At 51.1% G+C, this 27654-nt stretch overlaps 14 protein-coding genes and 1 non-coding gene across 15 annotated transcripts; 9 read left to right on the forward strand and 6 right to left on the reverse strand.

Moving 5' to 3' along the window:
* Window positions 1-41: 41 nt before the first annotated feature.
* On the forward strand, window positions 42-2013 carry BO80DRAFT_423912 (thiamine pyrophosphate-dependent dehydrogenase E1 component subunit alpha). Its single transcript, XM_025719161.1, has 5 exons — window positions 42-231; window positions 284-471; window positions 519-580; window positions 637-846; window positions 894-2013. Exons 1-5 carry the CDS (start codon window positions 128-130, stop codon window positions 1659-1661), a joined length of 1332 nt encoding a protein of 443 aa, XP_025576821.1. The 5' UTR covers window positions 42-127; the 3' UTR covers window positions 1662-2013.
* On the reverse strand, window positions 1862-5196 carry BO80DRAFT_36527 (putative DNA repair protein Rad4). Its single transcript, XM_025716189.1, has 4 exons — window positions 4530-5196; window positions 4203-4406; window positions 3821-4157; window positions 1862-3770 (listed from the first exon to the last, which is right to left on the reverse strand). The coding sequence occupies exons 1-4, from the start codon at window positions 5070-5072 to the stop codon at window positions 2062-2064; spliced, it is 2793 nt and encodes a 930-aa protein (XP_025576822.1). The 5' UTR covers window positions 5073-5196; the 3' UTR covers window positions 1862-2061.
* Window positions 5197-5920: 724 nt separating this feature from the next.
* Window positions 5921-6916, forward strand: BO80DRAFT_492617 (cytochrome b5-like heme/steroid binding domain-containing protein; the record flags this gene model as incomplete). Its single annotated transcript, XM_025723779.1, has 1 exon — window positions 5921-6916. One exon carries the CDS (start codon window positions 5921-5923, stop codon window positions 6914-6916), a length of 996 nt encoding a protein of 331 aa, XP_025576823.1.
* Window positions 6902-7582, reverse strand: fkbp3 (peptidylprolyl isomerase family protein FPR2). The gene is made up of 2 exons (XM_025719162.1): window positions 7315-7582; window positions 6902-7224 (listed from the first exon to the last, which is right to left on the reverse strand). Exons 1-2 carry the CDS (start codon window positions 7542-7544, stop codon window positions 7056-7058), a joined length of 399 nt encoding a protein of 132 aa, XP_025576824.1. The 5' UTR covers window positions 7545-7582; the 3' UTR covers window positions 6902-7055.
* Window positions 7583-8022: 440 nt separating this feature from the next.
* Window positions 8023-9350, forward strand: BO80DRAFT_423915 (putative choline kinase). Its single transcript, XM_025719163.1, has one exon. It carries the CDS (start codon window positions 8104-8106, stop codon window positions 9262-9264), a length of 1161 nt encoding a protein of 386 aa, XP_025576825.1. The 5' UTR covers window positions 8023-8103; the 3' UTR covers window positions 9265-9350.
* A 450-nt stretch (window positions 9351-9800) lies between these two features.
* BO80DRAFT_379015 (uncharacterized protein) lies at window positions 9801-11219 on the forward strand. Its single transcript, XM_025716764.1, has 2 exons — window positions 9801-10653; window positions 10703-11219. The coding sequence occupies exons 1-2, from the start codon at window positions 9867-9869 to the stop codon at window positions 11074-11076; spliced, it is 1161 nt and encodes a 386-aa protein (XP_025576826.1). The 5' UTR covers window positions 9801-9866; the 3' UTR covers window positions 11077-11219.
* Window positions 11220-11806: 587 nt separating this feature from the next.
* BO80DRAFT_t127 lies at window positions 11807-11880 on the reverse strand. The gene has a single exon. It is a non-coding gene; the product is annotated as a tRNA-Val (tRNA).
* Window positions 11881-12068: 188 nt separating this feature from the next.
* On the reverse strand, window positions 12069-13130 carry zrfB (low-affinity Zn(2+) transporter ZRT2; the record flags this gene model as incomplete). The annotated part of the gene is made up of 1 exon (XM_025722058.1): window positions 12069-13130. One exon carries the CDS (start codon window positions 13128-13130, stop codon window positions 12069-12071), a length of 1062 nt encoding a protein of 353 aa, XP_025576827.1.
* Window positions 13131-14894: 1764 nt separating this feature from the next.
* BO80DRAFT_36560 (5'-methylthioadenosine/S-adenosylhomocysteine nucleosidase family protein) lies at window positions 14895-16355 on the forward strand. Its single transcript, XM_025716206.1, has one exon. It carries the CDS (start codon window positions 15188-15190, stop codon window positions 16196-16198), a length of 1011 nt encoding a protein of 336 aa, XP_025576828.1. The 5' UTR covers window positions 14895-15187; the 3' UTR covers window positions 16199-16355.
* Window positions 16356-16414: 59 nt separating this feature from the next.
* BO80DRAFT_423917 (uncharacterized protein) lies at window positions 16415-17699 on the reverse strand. Its single transcript, XM_025719164.1, has 2 exons — window positions 17258-17699; window positions 16415-17202 (listed from the first exon to the last, which is right to left on the reverse strand). The coding sequence occupies exons 1-2, from the start codon at window positions 17414-17416 to the stop codon at window positions 16513-16515; spliced, it is 849 nt and encodes a 282-aa protein (XP_025576829.1). The 5' UTR covers window positions 17417-17699; the 3' UTR covers window positions 16415-16512.
* On the reverse strand, window positions 17244-18231 carry BO80DRAFT_36558 (uncharacterized protein). The gene has a single exon (XM_025716205.1). The coding sequence runs from the start codon at window positions 17944-17946 to the stop codon at window positions 17449-17451; it is 498 nt and encodes a 165-aa protein (XP_025576830.1). The 5' UTR covers window positions 17947-18231; the 3' UTR covers window positions 17244-17448.
* Window positions 18232-19054: 823 nt separating this feature from the next.
* ugd2 (putative UDP-glucose dehydrogenase Ugd1) lies at window positions 19055-21345 on the forward strand. The gene is made up of 4 exons (XM_025716214.1): window positions 19055-19619; window positions 19673-19989; window positions 20038-20175; window positions 20222-21345. Exons 1-4 carry the CDS (start codon window positions 19406-19408, stop codon window positions 21164-21166), a joined length of 1614 nt encoding a protein of 537 aa, XP_025576831.1. The 5' UTR covers window positions 19055-19405; the 3' UTR covers window positions 21167-21345.
* Window positions 21346-22570: 1225 nt separating this feature from the next.
* Window positions 22571-24027, forward strand: BO80DRAFT_463700 (NmrA-like family protein). The gene is made up of 3 exons (XM_025722613.1): window positions 22571-23387; window positions 23439-23801; window positions 23858-24027. Exons 1-3 carry the CDS (start codon window positions 22797-22799, stop codon window positions 23933-23935), a joined length of 1032 nt encoding a protein of 343 aa, XP_025576832.1. The 5' UTR covers window positions 22571-22796; the 3' UTR covers window positions 23936-24027.
* A 641-nt stretch (window positions 24028-24668) lies between these two features.
* Window positions 24669-25897, forward strand: BO80DRAFT_36714 (ceramidase). Its single transcript, XM_025716275.1, has 7 exons — window positions 24669-24765; window positions 24815-24827; window positions 24885-24945; window positions 24995-25138; window positions 25194-25478; window positions 25526-25643; window positions 25697-25897. Exons 1-7 carry the CDS (start codon window positions 24719-24721, stop codon window positions 25878-25880), a joined length of 852 nt encoding a protein of 283 aa, XP_025576833.1. The 5' UTR covers window positions 24669-24718; the 3' UTR covers window positions 25881-25897.
* Window positions 25800-27428, forward strand: BO80DRAFT_472561 (cobalamin-independent methionine synthase II family protein; the record flags this gene model as incomplete). Its single annotated transcript, XM_025723148.1, has 3 exons — window positions 25800-26402; window positions 26461-26633; window positions 26664-27428. Exons 1-3 carry the CDS (start codon window positions 26144-26146, stop codon window positions 27426-27428), a joined length of 1197 nt encoding a protein of 398 aa, XP_025576834.1. The 5' UTR covers window positions 25800-26143.
* Window positions 27429-27654: the final 226 nt, after the last annotated feature.

The raw sequence follows: 27654 nt of genomic DNA on the forward strand, positions 1-27654 counted from the left end.
CGAGGCCAGCCGCGCCCTCCGCATTCCCCAGCATCCCTCGACGCGGTTATCACCTCGCTGCAGCCCATCTGGCGAGGTGCCGCTCTTGGACTCTCGGGGCTGGTACTCTTTGCAAATCTACCTCAAAATGCTGGCTCTCCGGTCGGCACGTTTATTGCGTGCTTCGCAACCGCTCACCAAGGTTCCTCGGCGATGGAGCAACTCTATATCACAACGCCCTGGATCGGACCGGTAAGACCATTCCAGCTGAACGGGACAAATGTGACAGAGCTGACCAGAACAGTGTCCGCTTTCCAGGTGCGATCAATAGCAAGTTTACCACCGACATGGCCTTCATCAACCCCGCCGAGATGTCGAATATCCCTACCTACCGAGTCATGGATTCCGACGGTGTCCTGGTCGACAAGTCACGGAAGTCTATCGATGTGCCAAAGGAGGAAATACTGTCGTGGTATAAGAATATGTTGACTGGTTCGTGGACTCAAAGCTCGAACGACAGCTCGATCTGACATAGCCAGTGAGTGTCATGGACGTAATAATGTTCGAGGCGCAACGACAGGGTCGGCTGAGCTTCTACATGGTATGCACTGGCAGTGATTTCCCACTCTACCAGTCAGCAGAAATTAACTACCTCAGGTATCCGCCGGTGAAGAAGGAATCAGCGTCGGCTCCGCCGCAGCCCTGACGCCAGACGATGTGGTATTCGCCCAGTACCGCGAAGCAGGCGTCTTCCAGCAACGAGGCTTCACTCTCAAAGACTTCATGAGCCAACTCTTCGCCAACCGCTACGACAACAGCAAAGGCCGCAACATGCCCGTCCACTATGGATGTAACTACCCCCGAACCGTTAGTCCCACCTTCCCACCCCCTCCACCCCCATCTAACCATCCCAGCACACCATCTCCTCCCCTCTCGCAACCCAAATCCCCCAAGCCTCCGGAGCCGCCTACGCCTTGAAACTCCAAGCCCTCCAAAACCCCAACACCCCACCGCGCATCGTAGCCTGCTACTTCGGCGAAGGCGCCGCCAGCGAAGGCGACTTCCACGCGGGTCTCAACATCGCCGCGACCCGATCCTGCCCCGTCGTCTTCATCTGCCGCAACAACGGCTACGCCATCTCCACACCCACCCTGGAACAATACCGCGGTGACGGAATCGCCAGCCGCGGCATCGGCTACGGCATCGACACCATCCGCGTCGACGGCAACGACATCTTCGCCGTCTACGAAGCCATGCGCGAAGCGCGCCGCATTGCCCTCCGAGACGGCGGCAAGCCCGTTCTCATCGAAGCAATGAGCTACCGCGTCTCTCACCACAGTACCAGTGACGATAGCTTCGCGTACCGAGCCCGCGTCGAAGTCGAGGACTGGAAACGTCGCGATAACCCTATCATCCGGCTCCGGAAATGGTTGGAAAACGAAGGCCACTGGAACGAGGATCTCGAGCGGGACACGCGGGATCAGCTCCGGAAAGCCGTCCTCAAGGAATTTGGGGAAGCGGAGCGGGAGAAGAAACCTCCTTTGCGGGAGGCGTTTGAGGGCGTATACGAGGAATTGACGGAGGAGGCGGAGGCACAGAAGAAAGAGCTGAAACGCATTCTGGAGACGTATCCGGATGAATACGATCTGCATCAGTTTGAGGATGGTGTGAATGGGCTATAAATAGATTCCAACCGTGGTTGAAGATACTTGGGTGTAAGTAGAGCTCACAGCCCGATGGCTGATGGTTTGTCATGAGTTATTGCGGTACTGGGTAGCCTCTGGTATAAACGGATATAATATTTATAAATTTGCACGAGACTGCATGGGACAATACGCTATCGCACAGTATGGATAATGGCAGTCTCAAATGCTAGACTCGGACAAGGATGCCTCACAGCCTTGTATTTGAGCAACCGTCATACAAATCTCTGGTGATGCACCTATACCCAGCGCTGTTATAATGGATGTATACTATGAACCTATTTCCAAGTCCAAAAGTCCAATACGATATGCACCCGCTAGCAGTACTGTTCAGAGATGCGAGCGTATCCAATCATGCCAAATCACAAGATTTATGCAATTAATCCGACATCAGCCACTCTGGAATGGCATCCTCGTCTTCAGGGTCTTGCGACAATAAAGAGGTTTCCTCATCGCTGTGCGTGTCCTGGCTGGTGATGCCAGGAGTGGGCGACCGTGATTCGGCTTGTGAAGAGGTCTGGTGGGTTTCCAAAATTTTCGGAGTGGCTTTGACAAAAGATGTGTCTAATGTGTGGTTTGTAACCTGTGATGGATACCCTAGGTCCTCTGGTTGGGTTTCTGTTAAAAGCCCAGTATCCCTAGGAGCACCCGTGAAAGCTTGGATCGAAGGTGCCTGATCCGGAGTCTCGATTTTGGGCACAACAACGAGACTGTATTGTGGAGGGTCTGCTGGGCGGTTCGTATGGCCCCTTCTTGGATTGTTGCTTTGGGGTAAAGGAGTCTCATCCGCACTTGCTTCTGGGATGAACCCTCCACCGAGCTCATCATCGGGTGCGGCAGACATCGACACGTCTCTGTCCGTAGGTTCCTGGGTTTTGGATGGGACCATGTTATCCAACGTTGCCTCTTCTGGCTCAGGGAGAAACCCGCCGCCAAATTCTTCTGGATCAAGAGCCTGAGAGTTTTCGTCCGCTGCCTCAGTTTCTCGCTCTCCTTCGACGGTGTAGCCTTTGACCCTTTCTGCAATGCGCAACCTAAGAAGGAAGTGCTTCCACAGTCGCAGTGCCTCGGCCGACTTTCTTTCTAGTTCAGCTTGCATCTTCTCACTCTCCAGACACTCAATCACTTCTTCAAGTGCCTCCCGGTATTCGCTGGCAATGACTACTCCCTGGAGTATCGCAGTTCCGTGCCGTCCTTTGAAGTTGAATCCGGTAACAGCGTCTGCGTAGTCAATAGCAAGTATTCTGGCAGCGTGTGCAGCATCCGGACGAGTAATGTGGACACCACCAGGAGGTACCATGCTGGGTACAAAGACATCCAAGTTACCATAGATATTTTTTGGTATTTTCCCTCGAACCACTGGCGGGGGTACGTATATCTGTGTCTGGTAGTAAGCATACAGAGGTGTTTCGGCAACAGACTCATCCTCGTCATCAAATGGCTCCTGTGGCTTCCTCGACGCAACACGCTTTAGCGGTTGCTCGCCAGTCTTGATGTCCCGTCCTAAGCGGTACCATCGATCCGCACTCCGGAGGGCATGCACATCAGACCGGCGATACACCGGTTCCAGGATCTGATTCTTCGACCCTGATTTGCCAAGGCTAACCTGTCCAATCACCCGTTTTGGAAAGACGACTTCATTCCGACGAAGATGTCGTTCAAGGGCGTAGAAGGGATGACCCTTGAAATCTTGAATGTTCCGAGGCATCGGCTCAGCAGCCGTCTTCGAAGTCAGCTCGCTGATCTCCAACTCATCCCGATCTTCCAAAAATGGCTTCTCGTAGAAGCGCAGCGCCCTGTTCCACCAATTCACATGGTTCTTGACTGACTCAATGCGCAACTTGCGGGTTTTTGCATTGAACGCCTTTACGTAGCGCCGCGTGACATCCCTAGCGGAAGCATCATCTTCAAAAGCTACCACGTAGCTCATAAGGTTGTACGGATCGCTTGCTGGGGGCTCAAATTTGGATGGCTTCGCGAGGGACTTGGTAACCAAAGTATCAATGGGTATCCATTTGTTCACCGCCTCATTCAAGGCTTCAACCCAGAAGATCGGATGTGACGATTCCCGGATAGGGTTGGGCGAACCTTGCATCTTGCTCAGCTTCATACTAGTATCAAATGCATGCAGCGCTTACTTCTGGTAGGGGTTCCTGGTCGAGATGGCGCAAACTGTGGTCGGGCAAGCCTTCGTGTATTGGAACGCCGTGACAACTGTGATTCTGCGCCGCCCGACCTATCAGGGCTGTCTGGTGTAGGAACAGCATTTCCAGGGATCCCAGGTGGCATATCCTTGGTGGTGCCCGAAAATGGCAATGGCTGCAGAGAGCAGACAAGCCTTGCCTCCACTCCCACAGACCGTAGTAAAGCACAAAACAATTGAGCGCCAAAGTCTCGCGAGCCTTGCATTGTTCTTGCTTGTTTGAGAAAGTCTTCCCGCGACAGGAAGACCTCGGCGTCACTTATAATGTGTTCCTAATAAAGTCAGATAGCTCTCTGCAATGTATGGTGGTGACATACCGCTCGTTGCTTCAAGGAGTCAGGATAATCTATCCAGAAAGGGCGTCTCAGCCCGGGCGCTGTCACCCTAAACCTTCTGTTGAAGGCATCACTCGCTTGGTTTAGTCCATCAACGAAGGTTGTTGACCTGGTCTGCTGTGGCCTCTTCTCAGAGGGATGCAATAGTGAGATGATTTGTTTGGACAGCATTCGTTTAAGGAAGCCCTATTTATCAAGTCAGATGATGATCGGCTTTCTATAGTAATCTACATTTGCTGCTTCCTCCAGCTGTTCACTCCATCTCAAGCACGTGCCATCACCAGACAAGACAGCTAGTGGGTAACGCACCTGTACTTCCTCATCGTTGCACCAAAGGTTACGTATCTGCACGTGGCGCAAAAGACATAGCAAATGGACCTTATGTATGTTTAATCTCAGCTGCTTCTCTGCAGCTGTAACCACCCTTCGCCTTGAGACTACTTTGCGCTTTCGATCCTCGGGCCGGTCCAGAGTGACCTGGATCGACGTATCATCCGATTGATTATTATATGATGTCTGGTTGATATCAACCTCTTCCCACTCCATGTCTGACTCATCAGATGATGATGGAGAATCATACACCGTCTGGACATGGGGAACGGCAGGTTGGTTGTCTTGTGGAGTGACTTCTCGACTCAAGGGTCGAGGGCTGGATACGGATTTCTGACCAGCAAGCCTCCTTCTCTTGAGGGGTTGGCCATCTTCTGGCCTAGAAGGCTCTCGGGCTTCAGCCTCGGCCAGCATCTCCCGGTAGACAGCCGGGATTTCATGTTCTTGATCGTCGTGCCGCCTCCGCAGACGGCTCGAAGCTCCGCCTCTTGCGGAGCGAGTTGTGGGAGTACGCCTCGCCATCACGAACAGTTGGGTGTAGCAAACGGATTCCACGTTCAGCCTCTGGCCCGAGCATCTTGGGTTCCTTGGCAGGAGTGTGCTCAGTTCTCACTCGGCAGGTGCGTTGATGACGCTTATCCCACACGTGACGCTTTGTTTATCCTGTTTGCAGGTCCGGACCCTGCATTGTTCCGCACCGTGCGGCTGAAGTGGGCTGGCGGGGCCCCACCGAATCAGCCTCCACAGGAATCATGCAGAGACTTGGGCATATTTTATTGACAAAGCCATAGGATTAGGAGTAGTACGAGGTGGATCTGGGTATGCGATTGCCTGAACTTAATGATAAATAATGAATGAACCAATCATTCTCATCTTGACCATCAGCAAGAATATATACTGTTTGCTTCACTTGCTACAACACTCAGTGAAATTTGAAAACGGACAAAAGGAAACAACGAAACACATAGGTCACTTGAGTGGTATATTGAGCTTGGTGTCTGAATGGTGTCACTAACATGAGATGTTTTCAATGTTGATCTAATGAGATTCGAGTGCTATGTACATGTAGATCTCTTGTAGAACTAATGACTTCACCCAACCATCGTAAAATGCTGTGGCTGCAGATCATGCGGGCTAGACATCGCCAGCAATAGATCGATAAGCTAGCTATACATTCATATCTCAAACCAACCTCATATATTCAATCTTGAGGCATTACAAATACCAAGTGCGGAGTGGCGTGCATAACAATGACTAAGCAAGGAATTTACCCAAAATAGAATAGCGCACGTGACAGTGTCACACGGCTTTGGCTCTCAGGCTCACAGTTCAACTCTCCTCATCTCCCATCCTTAGATTGTATATCCAGCATGGGCTGGGTAGGGGTCGCAACCCTTATTGCAACAGCATGCGTCTTTCTGTATTATCACCCTCCCGGGACCTGGGGACCTGAGGCCCCAGCATCTGAGCCACCAAAGGCTGCCCCCCCTGCCCCTCGCGCAACAGAGGCGAAAGCCAACGGCGAAGCAAAGGCTGCGCAGAATGAAGATGACCTCGCCAAAGACTCCGAGACAACTCCCAAGGCATCTGCCACTGCGCCTGCACTCGAGGTGCCCTCCTTTCAACTAGACAACCCCGCCGACCGAGAAACCCCCTCCCTGTCTGCCGACATAAGTCAAAATGCGATGAAGCCCCCTTCTGCGCCCCTCAATCCGCCAAAGATGGGAGACAACATCCTCATGCCTCCGCCGCCGCCGCCGCCACCACAGCAACCGACTGCAACGAAGAGCTCCTCCCTGATGCCTCCTCCTGCGCCACCTCGACTTCGTCCCATCGCATCCCAGCAACCGCCACGCCCGAACACAACCAGTTCGCTGCGCCCGCCACCCTCCGCTGCTGCTTCATTGCGCGCCCCACCCAGTCGTCTGTCCAGCAGCACGTTGGCGCCGACAAAGGTGACGGCAAAACCATCCAGTTCCACGAAACGCGCGGTTCTCGAACCAGGCTACTCGCCGCTGGATTGGGCCGCGCTGACATCCAACCCGAACAACAAACTCCGGGGCGAGAATCTCCCTCCCACCTTGATCCGGGTGACGCCATCGATGCTCAAGGCACAGAACGGACGGAAGGGGGCAGATGCATGGACATCATACCAGGGGAAGGTCTACAACATCACACCATATATACCGTTCCACCCCGGTGGCAAGGGGGAATTGCTTCGCGGTGCCGGCAAGGACTCGGGGAAGTTGTTCTTCGAGATCCATCCCTGGGTAAACTGGGACGCCATTCTGGGTGAATGTCTCGTTGGGATCCTCGTGTCGGAAGCCGAGGAATTAAATGAGAACAAGCTGGACGCGATGGATTGAGTTCATTCTGCTTGCTTCATTCTGGCTGACTTGCGATGGCCAGTGTAATCTATATAGATGATACCCTTAGATACATACATAGACCTACAGTCCTTCTTCCACCCCTCACATCCCATTCCAAACAAGGAACAAGACAAAATTACAACTCATCCTTATCCACCCCATCAATCCCCACCAACTCCGTCTCAAAAATCAACGTCGCACCCCCGGGAATCGGTCCCACCCCACGATCCCCATATCCATACTCAGGCGGAATCGTCAACTTGCGCTTCTCCCCAATGCACATGTCAAGTAATCCTTGATCCCACCTGCACCATTTCCCCATTAGCATAATCCTTTTACCCCATCCCCATCCCCCCAACAAATCCCCTAAGGAAAAAAAAAAGGGATAAACATACCCCTTAATAACCCTCCCCGACCCCAACTTAAACTTCAACGGCTGACCGCGATTATAGCTCGCATCGAACTCAGATCCATCCGAGGCGAGAGTTCCCCGGTAGTGCATGGCAACGTTATCCCCGTTTTTGGTTTTGCGGGTGCAGGTCACGGATTCGGTGACTTCGATGAGGAGGGGGGTGGCGGTTGTGAGGGTCGTGAGGGTGAGGGTTAGGAGGGCGAGGAATTTCATCGTGATTGATTGTTGAGTGGAAGGGAGGGATTGGTGGTGGTAGATTGGAGAAGGTGGTGGGTTGAAGGAGGATACGTATACCGGAGGAGGTGGTGCGGAGGTGGTAGGCCGCGGAGGTAACTAGGATGGACGGACGCGGTTGCGGTGCGGGCGGGTGTGGCGTGGCTGGTAATTGGATGAGGGAGGGGGGGAGGGTGGATGGCCGTCGGTGGTCCGGTGCGGGTACGGCGGGTTACTACTAGCACCTATGGTGATTGCTGAGGCGCTATCAGGAATGTATTCTTTGATTTTACTATGATCGATTTGGATTTGATCCCTGCTATCTTCTAATTGAGAATAAAGAACCGCGTTAGGGAAGATGATTTCTGTGTAACTAACTTTGCATGATGACTCAGATTGGCAGCAGGTGACCAAAAAGCATATTCTTTCTTTGTACGGAGTACTTTAAGTAAATAGATGAACCGTGTCTACCGCGATGTGAAAGATCATCCATCTACCCTACTCTTTATCTACATTGACTACGGAGTACTTATCTCCCGTATATTTATCTCACAGCAAAATGGTAACCTGCACAACCATCCCCGTCTCTATCCCCAAAGACGGCCCACTCCCCAAGACGACAATCAAAGAAATCATCAGCACGTTCCTCCCCACCGAATGGCCATACGTGGACCCCGAATCTCTCACCGTGATATACACAACCGGCTACGCCAACACAAACTGCATAGTATCCCGTCCCATTCCAGGCAACACCGCCCATTCCGAACCCCTGAAGGTATTCTTCAAAATCCATGGCCCACTGGATAGAGAACTCGAGGTACTCAAACACTTGGTTCCCACTAAACAGGAAGAATCCCAGCTCTGCTACGAGTACGGCCAATCTGGTCTCGGTGCCAAGGTGTACGGGTTCTTCCAGCTACCCGATGGCACGTTTGGAAGGGTTGATGAGTTTTTGGATGCGCATCCTCTGCAGCCAGAGAATGTGGAAAATGAAGATATTCGCGCCGAGGTTGCGAGAGCGCATGCTGTTTTCCATGCTATGGAGATGACACAATTGAGAAAGAATCCGATTCGGGAGTATTTTGATGCGGTGACGCCGCAGCTGGGACGGTATCATAAGATGGAGAAGTTGAAGAGGCTGGCGAAGGAAGGAGGGCTGAATCTGGACCAGCTGATTGATTATGACTTGGTGTCCAGACTCCAAGAAGTCGTGGACCGACTGGACGCTATTGGGGCAAAAGGGGGCTGGTGTATCCACGATGTCCAACTAAGGAACGTGATGGTGAAGAACCGCCCCAGACCAGATGAAAGTAAAGTCGTGCTCATAGACTTCGAATTCGTCTTTCAGAACTATCGAGCATTCGATATCGGGGGACACTTTGTGCAGAAGATGTTCCAGTGGTTTGATGAAGAGAGCCATATTGCCAGCTGTCGACCGTATACAGATGAAGAGAAGAGGCATTTTTGTGAGGAATATGCGAAGCAGTGGAATAAGACGACGGGGGATGAGGATACAGGGGAACAGGTGTTTATGGAAGCTGAGCTGGGGATCATGCTGGCCATCTCTTTTGAAATTCATAACATGCTTTGTTTTATGGATCAGGATGATGATAATGATCCGTTGAATTTGTTGGCGCTGAACAAGCTGTTTGGGGAGTTTGTCAGTCAGTACGAGAAGCTTGGCTTAGGAACTGAGTTTGATAGGACGAAATCGGCGTGAGGCCGTTTCCTCAGTCTTTGCGTGTATGGCGGCTACTTGTGGCTGTACCAAGTCATGATGTCGATCAGTTTACTACAGGAATAGAACATTGCATAGTGTCTGGGACTATACTAACCTCAAGTAATAGCCTCTCTCAAGGTTTTATATGGAAAGCAGGTTCTATAAATCAAAATTGACGTATATCGCCTAGCTGGGTCACAATATGGCATTTCTGAACCAAAGCTGCCGAACAGAACATATACAACACGTGAATACGTGCTTGCCGAGCGGGGTTGCCTCTTTCTTTCTGAGGTCCCCTTCACTGTCTTCTTTTGACGCACTTCTTCCCGGCTTGATTGCATTAGCCAGGATTAATCGCTCAAGCCCAAATCTTTAGCGCCGGCTCTACGGTATCAAATAAGTTTGTTAGGTGAAAGTGGTTCTGGAAGTGTCAAACAGGCTCCAATGAAGCATTGCCACGTAATCACGGCACAGGAAAGGAATGACGTGGATGCTCAGAGCTACTTGACCTCCCAGAATAATCTCCATTCCTCTTTATCGGCTTTGCTTTTCATACCTTACTATTGGAAAGATTTCGTCTTCTGGTTTATTCCGCCACCATTATGACCCCACCAACTCATATCATTGATCCAGATGGCGAAGTGATCATAATACTGCGAAATGCGAATGCTCCTTTTGCACAGCCTGATGAAGATATTATTGCTGGCGTGGCCTCTGACCCTCTTAAAGCAAGCGATAGTGTCCAGAGCCTCGCTGCAGAGGCCGGAAGGCCAGGAGCCGAGGGAATATCATCAACGGCAACTCATGCTCCATCGCCAATAGAAGAATCTTCCTCTGCATCTACTGAAGAGCCACCTGCGGAAGAACAACCTGTCGAAGAGCAAGCCGAAACTGGCTCTTCTCCTGAATCGCCGGACGAGGATTGCATCCGCATCCAAGTCTCCGCAAAGCATCTGATATTTGCCTCCTCCGTATTCAAGAAAACGCTGACCGGAGGTTGGAAAGAAAGCGTTACATATTTGCAAAAGGGCTCCGTTGAAATAACTGCCGAGGGCTGGGATCTCGTAGCGCTCCTGATATTACTCCGTGCGATTCATGGTCAATACTACTCTGTGCCACGAAAGCTCACCCTCGAGAGGCTCGCCAAAGTGGCTGTCCTAATCGACTACTATAAGTGCAAGGAGACAATGTATCCTTTGACAGATATCTGGCTCAAGGCCCTTGAAGAACCGATTCCCACGACGTGTTCTCGAGATTTGATTTTGTGGTTGTGGGTTTCCTGGTTCTTCCAGCTCCCAGCCCAATTCAAAAAATCTACATCGACTGCCATGTCATGCAGTACTGGTTGGATTAGCAGTCTGGGGCTTCCGATCTCCTACTCAGTCCTTAGTAAGTGAAGAAAAATTTGAAAGACGCATAGTTTCTAATGGAATCTTAGAATCAATGAATGACCGTAGACAGGAGGCTATCAACAATCTGGTCGTCCTTGTCCATGAAACCCGCGAGGCCCTCCTCAGCGGTAGTCAAGGGTGTGGCTTCGAATGCAGCTCAATGATGTACGGAGCTCTTTCAAAGCAGATGCACTCAAGTAATCTGCTCTCACCAAGACCGGCGGCTCCTTTTCCGAACTTGATTTACAAAGATCTTGTGCAGCAGCTATTGGCATTCAAATCACCACGATGGTATGGTTATGATTCGTCCTCGTATTATGACAGCTATAGCCACCAGTGCAGCGCCTCATCCTTCAAATCTATATTTAGAAATTTGGATAGCACTGTCCACGGCCTTGACTTGGAAAGCTCGACTGTATAATGACTGGGGTATTTCCTGGCTTCTTCGCATTTCCAAGTTCTTCCGGTCATTGAATGGAATGGTCTCCGTCGATCAGTCACTGACTGTCAGCTAAAGAACAAAAAAAAATCGAACTGTTTCTTCTACATAGAAAGAAGTCAAATGTAGACAACCCAAACATTTCCCAAATCTCATCACAAGACTTGTCACCACAATATACATACCATACCCGAGTCAATTCACACTGCAACATCAAAATCAATACATATCCTACTTACCCGCCAGAACAATGACAATCTATCCAGCCCAGTATACGTACTCCAGATACTTTACATATCCAATAAAGCATCCGTAGCCATTAATTAGGGTTTCTTCTTAGTAACTTGCAAACTCGGCGCCTTTAGTCCAACGGATCATTTGGTAATCACAGCAACCGGTAGTATATGGAAGCAGTCACACGACGTACCAACTAGACCAAAATGACACCTAGGCGATGCTCAATGTTTTTATGTCAACAGTATACCAACTGCAATGTTTCGTCGATTCTAACACTGGCGTTCGGTTTATATATTCCGTACATATGCTCGATTGAACGCATGGCCGAAACACACCATCATAGGGTCAGGTCAGGACGCTAACACAGTTTATTTCGGAACGTCAAATGTACATTATTCAAAGCGCTCACTGCTTATCATTGTTGTTAGGTGTCAATGACTCGATTGAGGGGGAAGAAAAAAGGAAACATAAAAAGTGACTAGACTGGGGCTCGATCCCAGGACCTTATGCGTGTGAAGCATACGTGATAACCAACTACACCATCCAGCCGCTTGTGTGATTTTCTTGGAAAGGAAATGGTATCTATACGAAGTGTGAGCTTGTTGTTTTGATAGAGGTTACCCCGGCCAATGGCCAATGTAACGTCACTTATGCTCAATCTAAGAATGGAAAAAGTATGTCATATGTATGCATGATGGTATCTATATATATATACAAGAAATGAATCCGCGCGAGCATCAAGCCCATTTCCCCAGCAAAGCCATCAACAACGCCCCGAGACAGAGGAGGCCGAAGGCGGCCAAGACAATGTGAATCGGGGCTTTACGCATCGAGGTACTAAACATGAACTCATGCGCTAGAAGCTCCACCAAGGCGGTGTAGATGAGGATACCGGCGGAGATGGAATCAAAGACACCGCTGACGATCAACGTCGTGGCGCCGTTCGAGGCGTAGGAGTTACGCACGCCTAGACCGATCGCAATGGCGATCGGGGTGGAGATACCGTACCCCAGACCCAGAAAGTAGGGGGTCCAGCGCTTGGAGTGTGGCCAGGGGACTGTCGCGAGACGGGAACCCAGACCGAGACCTTCGAAGGTTTGGTGGAAGACGAGGACGACGTAGAGGGTTACGAATTCCGAGCCGGTGGTGGCGAGGGTCAAGCCGATGAAGATGGAGTGGAAGATGATTCCGAATTCCAGGATGAAGATGGAGGTTAATTGGGCCATGTATTCCTCTAGATCGGAATGTTGCTTGCCGAGCTCCACGTCATGGTGTTCGCGGGAGTGGCCGAGGTGGTCCTCGCCGGGCATATGGCCTTTCAGGTCGACGGACTCAGCTGGGGACGGGGAAACGGCATGTTCCATTTCCACGTGGTGGTGGTGGTGGTCATCGTCATCGTCGTCGTGAGCGTGGCCGTGTCCGAACCGTGCGAATCGCATCACCATCAGCTCGACGAAGAACAGGACCACAATGGTCATGAGGACGATGCCCTCGACCCAGGAGTACTCGGTGATTGGGCCCGTCAGACAGGAGTCGGTTAGCGCCTCCTCTGCCGGTGCCAGTAGGTGGATGAACGCCGTGGCAATAATGACCCCGGAGCCAAAGTATTTGGCAACGAAAAAGGCACATTTGGCAATTTTAGAGTCCTTGAACCCCCGGGCCATGACGGGGAAGAGAGCCCCGCATGCTGAACCAATGAGGATGACAAAGATGGAAGAGATACGCAGGCCCATGCGGCTGTCGAAGTCATTTCCAGACTCGCAAGAGTCTCTTGCGACCAGGGTATGAACGGACTCCATTATTTCCACCAGATTCTATATTCCACCGACTATGTCCGACCGGAGAATGGCACGGGCGGCCCGAAGAGGTAGGGATGTTCGAACGATGTCTCTGACAGGGTTCCGACCCAATGATCGTACCGGAGAGGTGTGACAGGAGGATGGCGGAAGCGCAAGGCACGTGGAGGAGGAATGTCAAGTGCAGTGGTCGAGATTGCTGAAGAGTGTCGTCTGCAAGGTCCTCCGGTCTTAAATTGGATTCCTCTGTGCGTCGGGTCGTTCAGTGACACTCGATCGTCCCCAAGGTCCTTCAGGCTGGTCCACGTCAAAGGACGCCGGCGATGGTTGGCGCTGACCCGGTGGTGAGGACCTTGGTGGCACGCCGTGGGGGTTCAGATAACGATCGCTAAGCTGTCAATTCAATCCCTGCAAAGTCGCACGCAACCATCCAACTTGCTATCCACTCAAACACATATAAAAGGAAAACTGAACAGCACAACGAAAAGGAGGAACCGGACTAGAATCGAGAAGGCCCTCCATGGTGGCAGACAACTGAGACTTGGGTCCGTTCCGGGTAAGGCGCGAGGTTGCATCGGATGGGGACCTTGGAGGAAAGCGGCGGTTCATCTCAAGAGTTTTCGGCGCCGTGAGGACCTTGGGGACGATGCCCCTCCTTTGCCGACCCTGTCATTGGTTCGGGTCGATAGGGGGCGGGGCGCTTGACGTGATTGATTCGGGCCGGAACCCTGTTGATCCGGCACCTTGGATTTCCTCGGCCTCACATTGGTTCCTCGGAGGCGGTGAGGCGGGCGGAGGGAAGGAAGTCTGGCAGGAAACCGATGGCCTGCTCTATCTACATGATGACACTTCTTCTTTCGCTGGCGATAGAGCAGGAAACAAAACATATTGCAACAGGACATGATGCTTCATCAATAGCAAATTGACTCGGAATACAATGTGACATCGCATTCAATCCAAATACAACTTCGCAGTCTAGACTGATGAACTCCAAGGGAGGAAGTGTGAGCCAGCGGATCGATGACGCCTACAATAGCCAGATGTTCCCGTCAAAGTGTTACCATGGCTGGGAAATAATATTCTCACTGATACTACTAACATATAGGATTCGTTTGATCCACCGAACCGGATCCGCTGTCATCGCTTGGCTCAAATTGACATGTCGTTATCGCCGGAGGTCGTATATGGAGGTAGATAACTTGATGTCATTCGGCATCAGAGCTGCGATACGCTGTGCAGCTTCAAACCGCCTGATTCGACTTGGCGATTGGATGCATCGCACTGCGGTGAGCCGCTTGCTCTCCGGTGATGATTACGTGGTGGAACACACATCAAGGATGAATGTGGCGTTCTGCAGGGCTATTTGCTTCACCAACAACACGCAAAGTTGTTGCGGTCATAGAATCCAAAAACTGTGCTATGTGTCTCTTAACAACCACGCCGTGGGCACATCGGCCTCGCTGAAGCCAGGGTGATGGGTTGACTAAGACACCAATTGTGAAATGCCAGGACCAGTGCGGCACGTTGGTTCCTTCAACTTATGGACGCGAAAGATCGATAATAATCCCGTGCCAAAGGCAACAGAGAGGAGAGCATTAGAAGGCTATCAAGAACGCCATAACACCTACGGTTGCCTCTCTCACAAGGCTGATTGATTCTTCAATCTCAGGCTAAGCTCAGTTCTTATCGACATCCACCTGGACCATTGCACACGCTAGTTCATACCTGGATGACGATCTACTGAACGTTGAGCTTTACATATTGCCGACTAATATTTCTTCATGGGACAGTGTCATTAACTACAACAAGTACCGAACATCGCCCGTTAGGCTGGCGCTTAAGCAGGATGGGCGATGAGCGGGGTATCAACACGACGAGCCGCCCAAATTATAAGCGCCGAGTGAGATCATAAGGCTGTCCAGATCAAGAGCTGCCTCATCACCACTTCATTTCACCTTCTCTGCTTTCATCAATTCCACCCACTACATTGAGTGTGAAGCTGACAGATACCCATCACTGGGATAATCCCCAATACCGCCATGCAATAGCCCCTACACCCAATGTTCCATCGAAAACCAACCATCAAAGAAATCCCCCCGGAGTCAATAACCGTAGCAATCTTCTGCACCCTAGCATTCGAAGCCGTGGCAGTGAGATACATCTTCGACGAAGAACTCACCTGCCATCCTACCTCCCCCGGCCCCAAGAACTACATCTACACCTTCGGGCGCATCGCAAACCACAACATCCTCCTCGCCCGACCCCACCACATCGGCCCCGTCCAGTCCGCCCACTGCGCCGCAACAGTCAGACACCACTTCCCCAACCTCCAATTCGCCCTATCAATCGGCACCGCAGGCGGCATCCCACGCCCCCACAAACGCGACATCCGTCTCGGCGACATCGCCATCGGCCTCCCCGGCGACAATCACCCCGGAGTCCTCGAACACGACTTCGGCAAATACGAACAAGATCGCTTCGTGCTGAAAGGCTGCGCCAATAAACCTCCAGGCATTCTCATCAGTGCGGATGGATCGCTCGAAGAGGACGAAATCATGGATAGAAGTCCGGTGAATACTATCTTGGAATCTATAACATCCGCACAGCCGAAATACGCGCGCCCTGCCGATGAGGATATTCTCTACGATTCGGACTTCCACCACCTCAATCCGGGAGACGACTGCAGTGCGTGCGAAGCATCTACGAAGAAAAAACATGTCGCTCGGCCGGTTCGTCCTCACACGCAGCCTCTCGTACACCGCGGCCTCATACTCTCCGGAAACGAGGTAGTCAAGAACCCGCGCGACCGGGATCAATTACGGCGAGGATACGACGATGCGCTATGTTTCGAGATGGAAGCCGCCGGGATCGTGGATGAGATTCCTTGTTTGGTGGTACGGGGAATATGTAATTATGCTGATACGCATAAGCAGGATACCTGGCGGTATTATGCTGCGGCGGCGGCGGCGGCTTATGGGAGGGCGGTTCTGGGGAAGATTGATGGGGTGGATGGGGGCTGGATTGGCAGTTGGTTTAGGGGGGTGAGAGGGTTGTTTGGTGGGTTATGGTGAGGTACTTTAAAATGTTGTGTTGGGAGGGCTGGGAGCTAACTGTGTGAGGGTCTCTGTCGGGGTTGATGATGTAGTGCAGTGGGATGGTTCGGGTTGAGTGGTAGGTTCTGGAAGTTGCTTTGGCTATCTTTAGTGATGTATATAAATATATTAGGGTGTACGGCCTAGGACTCCTCACCGTTCATTGAGTCCCAGTGGAAGTGTCGTGGAGATATGCGCACTGTATAAAATCAAAATCTCATGAGTATATAAATGCCATATGGCTACTATCATACAAAACCACAATATACCAAACAACGCTAGAAAAATCAAATCTATATCTTAGCCGACCTCGCAGGAGCAAAGTTCGATCCCATCCCCTCACTAATCGTCTCCACGATATCATCCACGCTATTTATAATCCACGTGTTACCCTCATCACTAGCCAACCACTTGGCCCCCTCCTCACTCTCCACATCATTAACCCACGTACCGTCCTCGATAGCCTTCCGCAGTCCGAACACATGCGACGTCACCTGGGGACCGACACCCGTCTGCGCACGAAGACAAGACACAGCCACAATTGACGTCGCGAGTCTGCCCACATTCGCGCCGGTGGTCCGCGCAGGGTCCGAGAGCAGAGCTCCGTAATTGCAGTTCAGGATATGAACCGGCAGGTCGGGATGCGAGTCCGCAAGCTTGTTGTAGAGTTTCGTCTCGAAGGGGCGGTAGATCGAGTCCCAGAGATTTTGGCCGCGGGTGCAGATCTCCTGGATGTTGTCTTGGGTGGGGGTGCGGGTTGGGGTTTGCGATAGTTGGGAGCTGATGGATTCAGGGAGACTGGCTTTGAAGGCGTTGAGGCAGTTGATGGTTCGTGGGATGCCGTTGAAGCTGATGCATTTGAGACCGACTTCGCGCATGAATTCGGCGGTTGCGACGCTTTCCTTGGGTGATTGGGAGGTGCTGGCTAGTTGGAAGAGTTCGGAGAGGGATTCGGGAGAGTTCATGGTCATTGTGGTTGCTGTCTACTGAGGCATTCAAGTTAGATGATGATATCATTCGGTTATGTGGGACACTGACCGATAGAGCGAGCCATGATGGTTGGGAGAGGTTCTGGGATTTTGCGCTTTGTTGGATCTTCTTGTACACGGACTGGATGTTGCGCGGCGCGGGCACAGTATTGGGGCGTGCTGCCGGGGCGTTGATCAGCGCCTTGAGTTGATGAGATAACTTGGACATCTTTCTTCGCTTGCTTCTGTATGCTTGGGATTTCATGGGTCGTGAGGAATGGAGGCGGACCGGATGCTGGATGCCGATGAGCTTGTCTTATCTACTGCCTCGGCTTCCAGAACTGGCCCCGAATGCTGCCGGCAAGGCCCGCAGAGATGCTGATTGGTCGTCACTGCCTGGCGGGGTCGGATCGGAACAACCATCGTCCAGAGTATGAGGAGACAATGTGACTTGCAGGCAGCATTTGTTGCTGTTGACTGCCTATCAAGCCTCGGATTGGATCTCCTCAAGTGCAAAAAAGCGATACGTTCAGTATCTGCAGGCATCGTGAGAAGCGGCGACAAGATTGACCGGCTAAAAGTCGATCTCACAACACGGGCCTGTTGACTTCGTCGAGCTTTCATCTGGGTCCTGATAAAGCAAGACTCACTAAAGTTATCGTTCATTTTCTTCAGTTCTTCTATTGCATATGACTGTTGATCAATCAGATATATGTCGCCTCCATCTCGCAGCATATATCTGACAGAGGCATACTGCATGCAGGTGATACACTTCTCCGACACTGATCGCGCATGATTTGATTATCACTTGTGGGTCTGGAAAACCACTGCTTACCTGGGTTGCATATTGCTTGCCGGAAACACTACCGCAGATGTCAAACAACTCAATGCGCTAGCCTGCTTCGGGGATAGTTGTGAATCTTGCATGCATCCAATCTGTGGGCCATCCGTTGCCTAAGGTAGAGAGGGCCTTCTATTGCCAACATATCTACATCTGCGGGTAGGCCAACAGTTAAAGCGAGGGGCGTCGTATTCTTGATGTCTCGATCATCGAGCATCGACTGTGGACCGCACAACGCGGCGATGCATTTGAGCTTGCAGCAGAGCAAAGCACATTAAGGATCTCATCATCAATTGGTGGCAATCAGCACTAGTGTCCACAGAAACGGACCGCTGAAACTAAAAGGCCATGTCTCGGGGAAGCTTGGACGCGATCGGGAATCAACATTCGTCTCGTTTCTATGGCCCGATCATTTATCATTTTCTCAGTGATGATACGATGGAAGTGCGCGATTGAGTGAGAGAGCATGGTACAGTCGTGGATCGGTGATGGCGCTTGTTCAGCGGGAAGAACATCTCACGGCTTTATCGATATGCCCTCCGAAATTGTCCACCGAGCACACTCTTACACAGATCGAATCGTGTATCTGCGGCGATGAAGTACACCAGTCCGAAAATGATCGCGCAGCATGTGGTACTGCAGGATCTCCTAGCTTAATAATGGAAGGTAATTGAGGATGATCTCGATCCGACGACTCCGTCAGGCAACGGCGGAGCTCACGGCAACTGTTGGGCCTTATTATCGAGGCTGACCATACTGCGCCGACATTGGGCTCATACTGGCACCTGTTTGTTTCGATATTTCATCGGCGACCGTCGGGTATTCACTAAATGGGGACACATGTTACACAAGCGTCGCGTTGCTGGATGTGGCATACAATTCATCGGATGAATGGACTCATGAAACACCCGATCGAGTATGTTGAACCTAGAACGTTACTGCCTAGGCATTTGTGTGAGCGCCATTGTGGCAGTCCTGTATCACAAGCACTGACTTGAGCAAAGTGAGGCTGCTTCTAAATTCAGACAGTTCTTCAATTGGTGGGCCCGAGGTAGCGATCATCCGGATCCGCTGTTCCAATCAACGGGCGACAGGGTCCAGTAGCGTTAGGCAGGGTGGGTTCGAGTTGCGCCACGAGCACGTCCACGTATATGGACAAAAGCCATGTCCAATGGGGCGACCGCAAGTCCGTCGGATGTTTTTTGGGGCAATGATGGCTCGGATGAGGTGGCTAGTTACGACCAGACCGCCCTTTGACCACGACACGCCCAAACACCCACACGCGTCCACCCTCCGCTTTAATTCTCATGATCGAGAGTCCCGGCCGGTGCTCAAAGGGGAGGGTGGTCAGTTGGTCGTTTGTGGACGTGCGCCGTAATGATGCCATTCATTCCACTGCTGTTCGTCCTGGCGAGTCTGACTTTGCTTTTTTCACGACGTAAACACAAGGCCATCGAAAGCGCAGAGCCCCGGGTGGTCGTCAAGGGTCACACATATTCCGATAGTGTGGAAGAGACTGAGCTTCAGCCTATACAGAAGAAGAAAGTTGAGAATGTTCGAAATGCTTGTATCATCGGGGCCGGACATGTGGGTAAGAACGGGTCTTATCTGTAGGGCCGAAGAGGAATGCTAACTGTCGGTCAGGTGCATTGACAGCAGCTGTGCTTGCTTCTCAAAATCCTCACGTCCAGTTCTGCGTGGTTGACAATGATGCGGGCCTCATCGCGGCCTGGAACTCTGATCGCCTCCCGGTGTTCGAGCCAGGGCTGGATGAGATGTTATTTGAAGAGGCACCAGGGCTTGATCTGGAGGCGTCGGCTGTTCCAGAGCAGTCTATCGCTTCGAGTAGCCAACCTCGAAAGAGGAAATTGGCAAACCTGACATTTTCGACAAACATCCACGCGGGCGTGGTCGCAGCAGATTTGATATTTCTTTGTGCAGAAACATCGTCAACCACAACGGTAGGAATGGTATCCGATAGATGAAGACTGTCGCTAATAATATTGCAGATAGATGAGAAGGAGCGTCTGGACCTGTCGCAATTGGAGTCCGCCATTCGAGCCATTGCCCAAGTATCAACTGGCCACAAGATCATTGTGCAAAAGAGTACAGCACCTTGTGGTGTCGTCCAACGGATGAAGAAAATTGTGAGCAATTATGCCGTTGGGTCAGTATGTATACTAACAGCCGCAGTTGCGCAAATCCGCATCGCCATCCGCCTCCTTTGATGTATTATCGAACCCCGACTTTCTTGTCCCGGGTACAGCCCTTCACGACCTTCTTTATCCACCGCGAGTCATCATCGGTCACATCTTCTCCGAAGACATGTCTCCTGAAGCTTTGAAAGCACTGAAGCAGCTATACATTCCTTGGATCCCCGAAGAGCGCATCATCACCATGGATGCATGGTCTTCCGAACTCGGCAAAATTGCCGCAAACGCATTCCTTGCCCAGCAAATCAGCAGTCTTCACTCATTAAGCGCCATCTGCGAGTCCACCAACGCCAACATCAACCACATCACGCAGACCCTTGGACTACCGCAACGAGTCGGCTTCGGCTTTGGCAGCTCACACCTGCAGACAGAGGTTCTCTGCCTGGTTTATCTCGCTCGAGAACTAGGATTGCAGCAAGTCGCAGAGTACTGGCGAGCCGTCCTCCGCATGAATGATTCCCATAATCGACGCATCGCTCAGCGAGTCTTGTCGCAGCTATCTGGCGATCTCACAGAGCAGAAGATTGCGATTCTGGGATTCACCCCGAAGGAGAACAACAGCCAGTACTCCGTGGCACTGGGTCTGATCCGGGACTTGACGAGCAACGGGGTGCAAGTGAGCATCCATGATCCGTTCATCCCCGCCGACCAGCTACAGAACACGCTGCGTGTGAGCAATGCGTCTTTGGAGGCTGTCACTGTCGCTGAGTCAGTGGAGGCAGCATGTACTGGATGCAGTGCTGTTGTCCTTCACACGGACTGGGAGACATTTGGACATGAAAAGGTCCGATGGCAGGGCATTGCGAGTCAGATGAAGAGCCCGAAGGTGTTTTTGGATCCGTATGGCGTCTTTGATCAGTTCAAGATGCAGCAGTGGGGATTCAAGATGTTGCAGGTGGGTGTGAGACAGGTGGAAACGCAGTGATGACCGTGATGATTGTAATTCCATACGATGATGGTCTTTGTCCTCTTTGTTCATTTTGGTTATTTTGGCGGGTGGCGCAGGTGAGCGGTTCTAGGTGTTTCTTATGATCAAGCACATCCGTGGTTTTGTTAGGCTGCATTTGAGTGTTATTGTGAGCCATGTAGCGATGTTACTGATATCTTACTGTTTCAATAATTGAGCGTTCTATTCCAAGCGTTCCCATCGTGCATAAAGTCGCATAGCACAGTAAGCAACGTAGCTTTGGTAAAGCTCGTAGCATCTGGGCCGAAGATATCCCTTGAGGCGTCACCTAGTAGAGTATCTGATGTCTGGTTGTCCTGGAGGACAGTGCGTGCCCCTGGAGGGCGTCACAAACCGTGGTTTGAACTCGGGAAGGCCCGCGGTGGCTTCCATGATGGCCTCTCGATATCCGCAAAACAGTGGAGATAATCTCCATAGCCTGTTGTTCATCGATAGATGCTAAACGCTTGTAGGTCAGTAGGGATACATAAAGATCCATAACTTCGTAGACCTCCAGTTGCAAGTCCACCATCGATGGAACGTATCAGCCAGAGGTGAAAGATAATCCTCAGATATTGTGATACAAGTATCAAACTTTGTCGTAAACGTTATCTCCCAGTAGTCACTGACGAAGGTGTTGAAACGGATTGATTGTTGACTCACAGAGTATAGTACTTCCACAGGACTGCAACTGGCGCTAAGCTGCTGACCTCTTTGGAGAGAGTGAATGGATTTGTTTCCCCCTAGATAGGAAAGTCATAGTATTGTACTTGTGTTATCCCAGAACTTATGCCACCTAAAAGATAAAATAAGACTTGACGATCAGAGACATTTCCTTGCTCAAGTCTCTCGAATTGACCGGGAGACTGTAGAACATACCTGAACCTGCTTGGAATTCGACCGAACAGCGGTACATCATACCCTGGCCCATATTTCAGGTTGCCATTACTCTCAGTTTCTTCAACATTGTACTGAAGTTTGTGAAGAGGTCACTGTTCAAGACATGAAATAGTAAAAGTGAGATTGCATCGACTGAACGCCTGTTTTTCTGTCAATTGTCAAAGAAACACTTATTCGAATACCAGTTCTTCGGCAACTCATGATAAAAAGATGCAAATCCAGCATATGCGGCTATTTGGATGTTGAAGACCTAAACTGAAGATATGGAGAAGGAGGAGAAGGACTGAGGTGAGTTCCTTGTCTGGCGGCCCCGGGGAATCTGCGTTCCACGTGATGTACACATAGGCCTTGATGTCAATTATTCTTGACAAGAGCCTTGTTGTGCTCTTCGTTCATTGTTATTACTCATTGATCGAAAAACAGTGCCAAACTTTCACTAGACTCAGTCATCTTAAAACGGAATGAGACCTTGAAGAGGTTCGGCAATTCAACTTGGTAGTTCTTAAGTCTTTCAACCTAGATATTGCTCTATGGGAAGATCCGGCATATACAGTTTAATTCGGAACACACGTGGAACAGATGAAACCAAAGCAATGCCTCTTCCCGTCAAAGCGGGGTAATCAAAGATAACCAACATACCACCTACCCCATTTTCCTCACTTCACTAATCACTACCTCCAACCATACCTCCCCACAAACCCAACCCACCATGTCCACCAAAACCATCTGCATAATCGGCATAACCGGCAACCAAGGCCACTCCATCGCGCAACGCTTCCTCCACGACCCAACCTACCACATCCGGGGCCTAACGCGCAACCCGTCCTCCCCCATCGCCCAATCCCTCTCCGCCCAAGGCATCGAACTCATCCCCGCCGACCTCAACAACCCCCAAACCCTCATCCCCGCACTCCGCGGCGCAAACCTCATATTCAGCGTCACGAACTACTGGGAACCGTTCTTCCGCGCTGACTGTCGTCAACAGGCCTCCAAACGGGGTATCTCGTGCCGAAGATACGCCTTCGATGTGGAACTTCAACAGGGGAAGAATATCGCTGATGCGGTGGCAATGACGGTTGATTCGCTGGACGAGAATGGGTTTATTGTGTCGACGTTGAGTCATGCGGGGCGGTGTAGTGGGGGACGGTTGAAGGAGGTGTTTCATTTTGATGCGAAGGCGGAGGTGTTTCCTCATTATGTGAGGGAGAGATATCCAGCGTTGGCGGGGAAGATGTCGTGTGTGCAGACGGGGTATTTTGTGGGGAGTTATAGGTTGGTTCCGGGGGCTTATTTTGCTAAGGTAGGGTTTGGTTGTGGTGATTTTGTCAAGTGTGGAGCTGACGTGTTTTAGATTGCGATGGACGATGGTGAGGATGGATTTGAGATGACGTTCACGACGGCACCGACTGCAGTGGTTCCCCATTTGGATGTTCGGGCTGATATGGGGAATTTTGTGTATGCGGTGGCGAAAATGCCCCCCGGGAAGAGTTACATGGCGTGTGGGACGAAGTGTAGTTGGTCGGAGTATATGAGGATGTGGGGGGAGGTGAACTCGGTGCCTGCGAGATACCGACAGATCACGCTGGAGGAGTTGATGGAGCGGACCCCGGATCGGGAGTTTGGGCGAGAGGTCGGGGATATGTTTACTTATTCGACGGATCCGGGTTATGATGGTGGTGATGGGGAATTGTTGACGGCGGTGGATATAGAGAAGGTGAGTGAACTACAGTATGGGCCGATGCAAAAATGATATATTGACTGAATTGATAGGCTAGAATTGACTGTCCTATGACTAGTTTGGAGGAGTGGATGAAAAAGGAAGATTGGTCGTCTGTTTTAGGGCAATGATGGATGGCTTGGAGCCGGGTGCTCATTCTCCATGCTTGAACGAATTATTCTGAAACAAAGGAGTAGTAGAAAAGATAACATTCTATATTAATCATCTGTCGTAGAGCCCGATTAGATGCCTAGGATCTTGCAGAAGGTTTCATAGGGTAGTAAACCCATAGTCCTGCGTTGTAGCGGATTGCGGGTATATAACTTCAACTTCCGGACGGCCCGTCAGATGATTCTAGGCTTCAGGAAACATATCAAACCAAAGATTGGGTCTTCTATATTGGTGACCAGGAAACCTCTACCCACCCTATATCCCGTCCCTATTGCACGTCCTTGATATTATGCAGACCATTAATAGGCCGCTGACTCAGCTCACGTCATCCATCATAGTTAACCTCGCAAGCACACCCAAATCGAGCCAAGTGATCACCCAGTACGTGGATCTGGCCACTCCAGCAATAGATTCCTGATTGGAGCCCTACTCCTCTTAATTAATAACAAGTTAGTTGGGATCAGTGTTATAGAAGCCCCGGTAAAACCACCCCTGCAGATCGCGATCAGACCCAGACCGGGTAGTGACAGGGATCATCGGGAAACCGTCGGATCCGATACGGTGGGGCCATAATTCTGCCGTTGACAGTATATATTAATAGCTGGCAAGCTGCAGGATGCGGGAGTCGGCTTGTTGATACCTAACCCACTTGGGCTAGCAGGTGGGAGCTTGCTTTATAAATCCCGGATGCCCGCGTCACGTCCTTGTAAATAGCAGTTCTGTACCTCTTAGGTGATTTCAAGATGAATTCACACAGCCCATTCTGGGGACCGACGACATCGAATGCTAAGTCAGTATCAATATCTTATGAATTGTTTGTATGGGCTAATTTGTTCAAGCTTTTGTGAGGAGGTAGGTAAACAACTGAACTGAATCATTGTCATGGGTTCTAAGCGGCTTTGCATATAGGATTACTTGGTGACGCGATATATTGCCGAGTTTGTCAATACCTTAACCAATCTTGTTTATGGTGCGCTGCGATACTGTGTTTTTGGTAGAAGGAACTGACAGGAAGCTAGTATTCTATGCAATCTACGGCATCAGCCATCTCCGACGCAGAGCGAACACGGATGTCTCCCACGTCCTCCCTTACTGGGGTTTGATGGGTGTTGGAATAGCGTCGGCGGCTTTTCATATGAATCTCAAGTACCATACCCAGATGAGTGAGTCTCTTCCGTGGCATCCGGTTTGGGTTTCTCTGATAGTCGGGATTGATAGTGGACGACGTATCTATGCTCCTCACCACAACGCCCGTCCTCCACCGCGTCATGACAGTCAATGCTTCTCGCACGACATCAGTCGTCGTGGGAGTACTGCTTAGTTCAGCGCTGTTCGGCCTCGTAGTCCTTCATGTGGTAACTGACGAGTTTATTTTGCATGCTGTGGCTTTTGTAGTCAGTATAACAGTTATTGGGGTCCGTACCATGCAGCTCATCGCTACACGGACGCCGAAGGATTCAGCTGCCCGAAGGCAGATCTGGGGGATGGTTCGGTTTGGAGCAGGTAAGAATCCTTTGCTATAGACTTAGGATTGATGATGACTCGATTAGTCATCTTTGAATTGGGATTCGCCGTGTGGCTGGTCGATGGGTGGATATGTGGGTTGTTGAGAAGCTCGCGGCACGCAATTGGTCTGCCGTGGGCTTTTCTGTTGGAGCTCCATGGATGGTATGTTGATTTTCTTCGTTTGATTTATCCCTCACGCTAATGCTTGAATGAAGGTGGCATATTTTCACTGGAATCGGCGCGTACATCTTCATCGCGGTGATAGATCATCTGCTGTGCAGTGAGGACCCTGAAAGTATACAAGGGTCATTCGCTTGGCCTGCACCCTGTGCAGCGCGGTCGATCTTCGCAGGAAAGGAATCTCCGCCAACCGCCAAGTCAAGATCCAAATCAGAGTGAAGGAGACTGTGCTTTCGGGTCATGTAATGCGGGCTCATGTATGCAATATCGAACCCACGTGGATGACGTGGGGAAGAATTTTCTTCCACTTTTTGGGAAACAGGGACCCTACAATTGGCTTTCGGTAGTTGCAGTCCCCACAGCAGCACCAATTACCGATGCACCCCACAGCATAGCTCCCAAATCCGAGAACTCTCGCCTTCCAGGGGGCTCCCGATTCAAAATTGCTTTTGCTACACACGGAACCGTCCATACTAAATATCATGGCTAACCAGCTGCTGAGTGCTCCGCCCTTCAGGGCCGAACATATGGGCTCCTTGCTCCGTCCCGAGAGCCTGCTTGCCGTACGTGAGAAGATCCGTGACACCGGCATTTCCGAAGAAGCTGCCGGTCTGCATGCCGTAGAGAAGGAGACCGTCCGTGATGTGGTCAAGTTGCAGCAGGAGTTGGGCTACAAAGCCGTCACCTCCGGAGAGTACAATCGGACCCGTTTTTGGGGACAGATGTGGGATGAGTTCGAGGGTATGATGTCATTTTCCGGATACCTTGCCATTGGCAAACATCGCTAAGATAGCATCAGGAACGATCCGTCTGCAAGATGCCGAGGCCTCGATGTTCCGACTTTACCACCCCGATGTGGTCAGCCTGATTGAAAAGGACCGCAAGGTCATGCCTGGCGACTCGGTGATCGCCGGGTCCAAGCTCTCTTGGAGCCCCGAGAAGTCGCTGTCGAACCTGCACGAATTGAAGCTGGTTCAGGAGGCCTTGCCTGAGAGTGAATAGAAAAACATCAAGTTGACCATGATCACTCCCGCATGGTTCCACATGCGCTACAAACAGGGCAAGGCCTACACGTCTGAGGCGTACGCCAACGACGCGGAGTATTTCCAGGATGTGGCTAACGTGTACCAGGCCGAGCTGGATGCACTGTACAAAGCTGGGCTGAGGAACGTTCAGTTCGACGACCCCGGCATGGCGTACTTCTGCTCCAAGGCGTTCCGCCAGGGCTGGGAAGAAGACAAGGACAACATCGGTACCGTTGAGGATCTGCTGGACGCCTACATCCAGCTGTACAATGACTCTCTGAGCAAGATCCCCGCAGACATGCACACGGGTATTCACCTGTGCCGGGGCAATTTCATTGGGGGTAGACACTTTGCCGAGGGATCGTACGACATCATCGCGAAGAAGCTATTCGAGAATCTGAACGTGAACACGTTCTACCTCGAGTACGACACGGAGCGGGCGGGTGGTTTCGAGCCGCTCAAGTTCCTGCCCAAGAACAAATATGTCGTTGTTGGTGTCATCAGCACGAAGCTTCGGGAGCTGGAGGACAAGGAGGCGATGAAGGAGCGGATCTACAAGGCTGCCGATTTTGTCAGCGCTGGCAGTGGGGAGACACGTGAGGAGGCACTGAAGCGGATCTGCATCAGTCCTCAGTGTGGATTCAGCACCCACGAGAGCGGATATCCTCTCAGTGTGGAGGATGAGAAGAACAAACTGGCTTTGACCCGGCAGATTGCCGATGAGGTCTGGGAACAGCCCTGAGCTCGGGAATGAGATGAGATGTGATGTATTCCGGTGTTTCAACAGAACGGAAATGTGATGATGTGAAATGAGATATGTATTCAACAGACGTACCAAATAAACTGGACGAAGATGACTATAGGTGTTGTGGGAGTTGGAAGGTAGAGAATATTTACAAAGAGCGCAAAGGAAGGTGAAAAGAGAAGTCTGGCCGGCTTCAACTTGCATGACGCCCGGCTCAAACACC

The sequence above is a fragment of the Aspergillus ibericus genome (genome assembly GCF_003184845.1).
Source record: "Aspergillus ibericus CBS 121593 unplaced genomic scaffold BO80scaffold_13, whole genome shotgun sequence".
NCBI lineage: Eukaryota > Fungi > Ascomycota > Eurotiomycetes > Eurotiales > Aspergillaceae > Aspergillus > Aspergillus ibericus.

Bases quoted from the DNA above. Each gene is read 5' to 3' on its own strand.
- BO80DRAFT_423912 (XM_025719161.1), top strand. From the start codon at position 128: ATGCTGGCTCTCCGGTCGGCACGTTTATTGCGTGCTTCGCAACCGCTC. The intron at 472-518 runs GTTCGTGGACTC...TGACATAGCCAG, and splicing joins GTATAAGAATATGTTGACTG to TGAGTGTCATGGACGTAATA. The intron at 847-893 runs GTTAGTCCCACC...TAACCATCCCAG, and splicing joins GATGTAACTACCCCCGAACC to CACACCATCTCCTCCCCTCT.
- BO80DRAFT_36527 (XM_025716189.1), bottom strand. From the start codon at position 5,072: ATGGCGAGGCGTACTCCCACAACTCGCTCCGCAAGAGGCGGAGCTTCG. The intron at 4,407-4,529 runs GTGCGTTACCCA...CTTGATAAATAG, and splicing joins GCAACGATGAGGAAGTACAG to GGCTTCCTTAAACGAATGCT. The intron at 4,158-4,202 runs GTATGTCACCAC...TGACTTTATTAG, and splicing joins ACTCCTTGAAGCAACGAGCG to GAACACATTATAAGTGACGC.
- fkbp3 (XM_025719162.1), bottom strand. From the start codon at position 7,544: ATGAAATTCCTCGCCCTCCTAACCCTCACCCTCACGACCCTCACAACC. The intron at 7,225-7,314 runs GTATGTTTATCC...GAAATGGTGCAG, and splicing joins TCGGGGAGGGTTATTAAGGG to GTGGGATCAAGGATTACTTG.
- BO80DRAFT_423915 (XM_025719163.1), top strand. From the start codon at position 8,104: ATGGTAACCTGCACAACCATCCCCGTCTCTATCCCCAAAGACGGCCCA.
- BO80DRAFT_379015 (XM_025716764.1), top strand. From the start codon at position 9,867: ATGACCCCACCAACTCATATCATTGATCCAGATGGCGAAGTGATCATA. The intron at 10,654-10,702 runs GTAAGTGAAGAA...ATGGAATCTTAG, and splicing joins GATCTCCTACTCAGTCCTTA to AATCAATGAATGACCGTAGA.
- BO80DRAFT_36560 (XM_025716206.1), top strand. From the start codon at position 15,188: ATGTTCCATCGAAAACCAACCATCAAAGAAATCCCCCCGGAGTCAATA.
- BO80DRAFT_423917 (XM_025719164.1), bottom strand. From the start codon at position 17,416: ATGTCCAAGTTATCTCATCAACTCAAGGCGCTGATCAACGCCCCGGCA. The intron at 17,203-17,257 runs GTCAGTGTCCCA...ATGCCTCAGTAG, and splicing joins CATCATGGCTCGCTCTATCG to ACAGCAACCACAATGACCAT.
- BO80DRAFT_36558 (XM_025716205.1), bottom strand. From the start codon at position 17,946: ATGCAGTATGCCTCTGTCAGATATATGCTGCGAGATGGAGGCGACATA.
- ugd2 (XM_025716214.1), top strand. From the start codon at position 19,406: ATGATGCCATTCATTCCACTGCTGTTCGTCCTGGCGAGTCTGACTTTG. The intron at 19,990-20,037 runs GTAGGAATGGTA...ATAATATTGCAG, and splicing joins AAACATCGTCAACCACAACG to ATAGATGAGAAGGAGCGTCT. The intron at 20,176-20,221 runs GTGAGCAATTAT...TAACAGCCGCAG, and splicing joins TCCAACGGATGAAGAAAATT to TTGCGCAAATCCGCATCGCC.
- BO80DRAFT_463700 (XM_025722613.1), top strand. From the start codon at position 22,797: ATGTCCACCAAAACCATCTGCATAATCGGCATAACCGGCAACCAAGGC. The intron at 23,388-23,438 runs GTAGGGTTTGGT...GACGTGTTTTAG, and splicing joins CGGGGGCTTATTTTGCTAAG to ATTGCGATGGACGATGGTGA. The intron at 23,802-23,857 runs GTGAGTGAACTA...CTGAATTGATAG, and splicing joins CGGCGGTGGATATAGAGAAG to GCTAGAATTGACTGTCCTAT.
- BO80DRAFT_36714 (XM_025716275.1), top strand. From the start codon at position 24,719: ATGAATTCACACAGCCCATTCTGGGGACCGACGACATCGAATGCTAA. The intron at 25,479-25,525 runs GTAAGAATCCTT...TGACTCGATTAG, and splicing joins GATGGTTCGGTTTGGAGCAG to TCATCTTTGAATTGGGATTC. The intron at 25,644-25,696 runs GTATGTTGATTT...GCTTGAATGAAG, and splicing joins CTGTTGGAGCTCCATGGATG to GTGGCATATTTTCACTGGAA.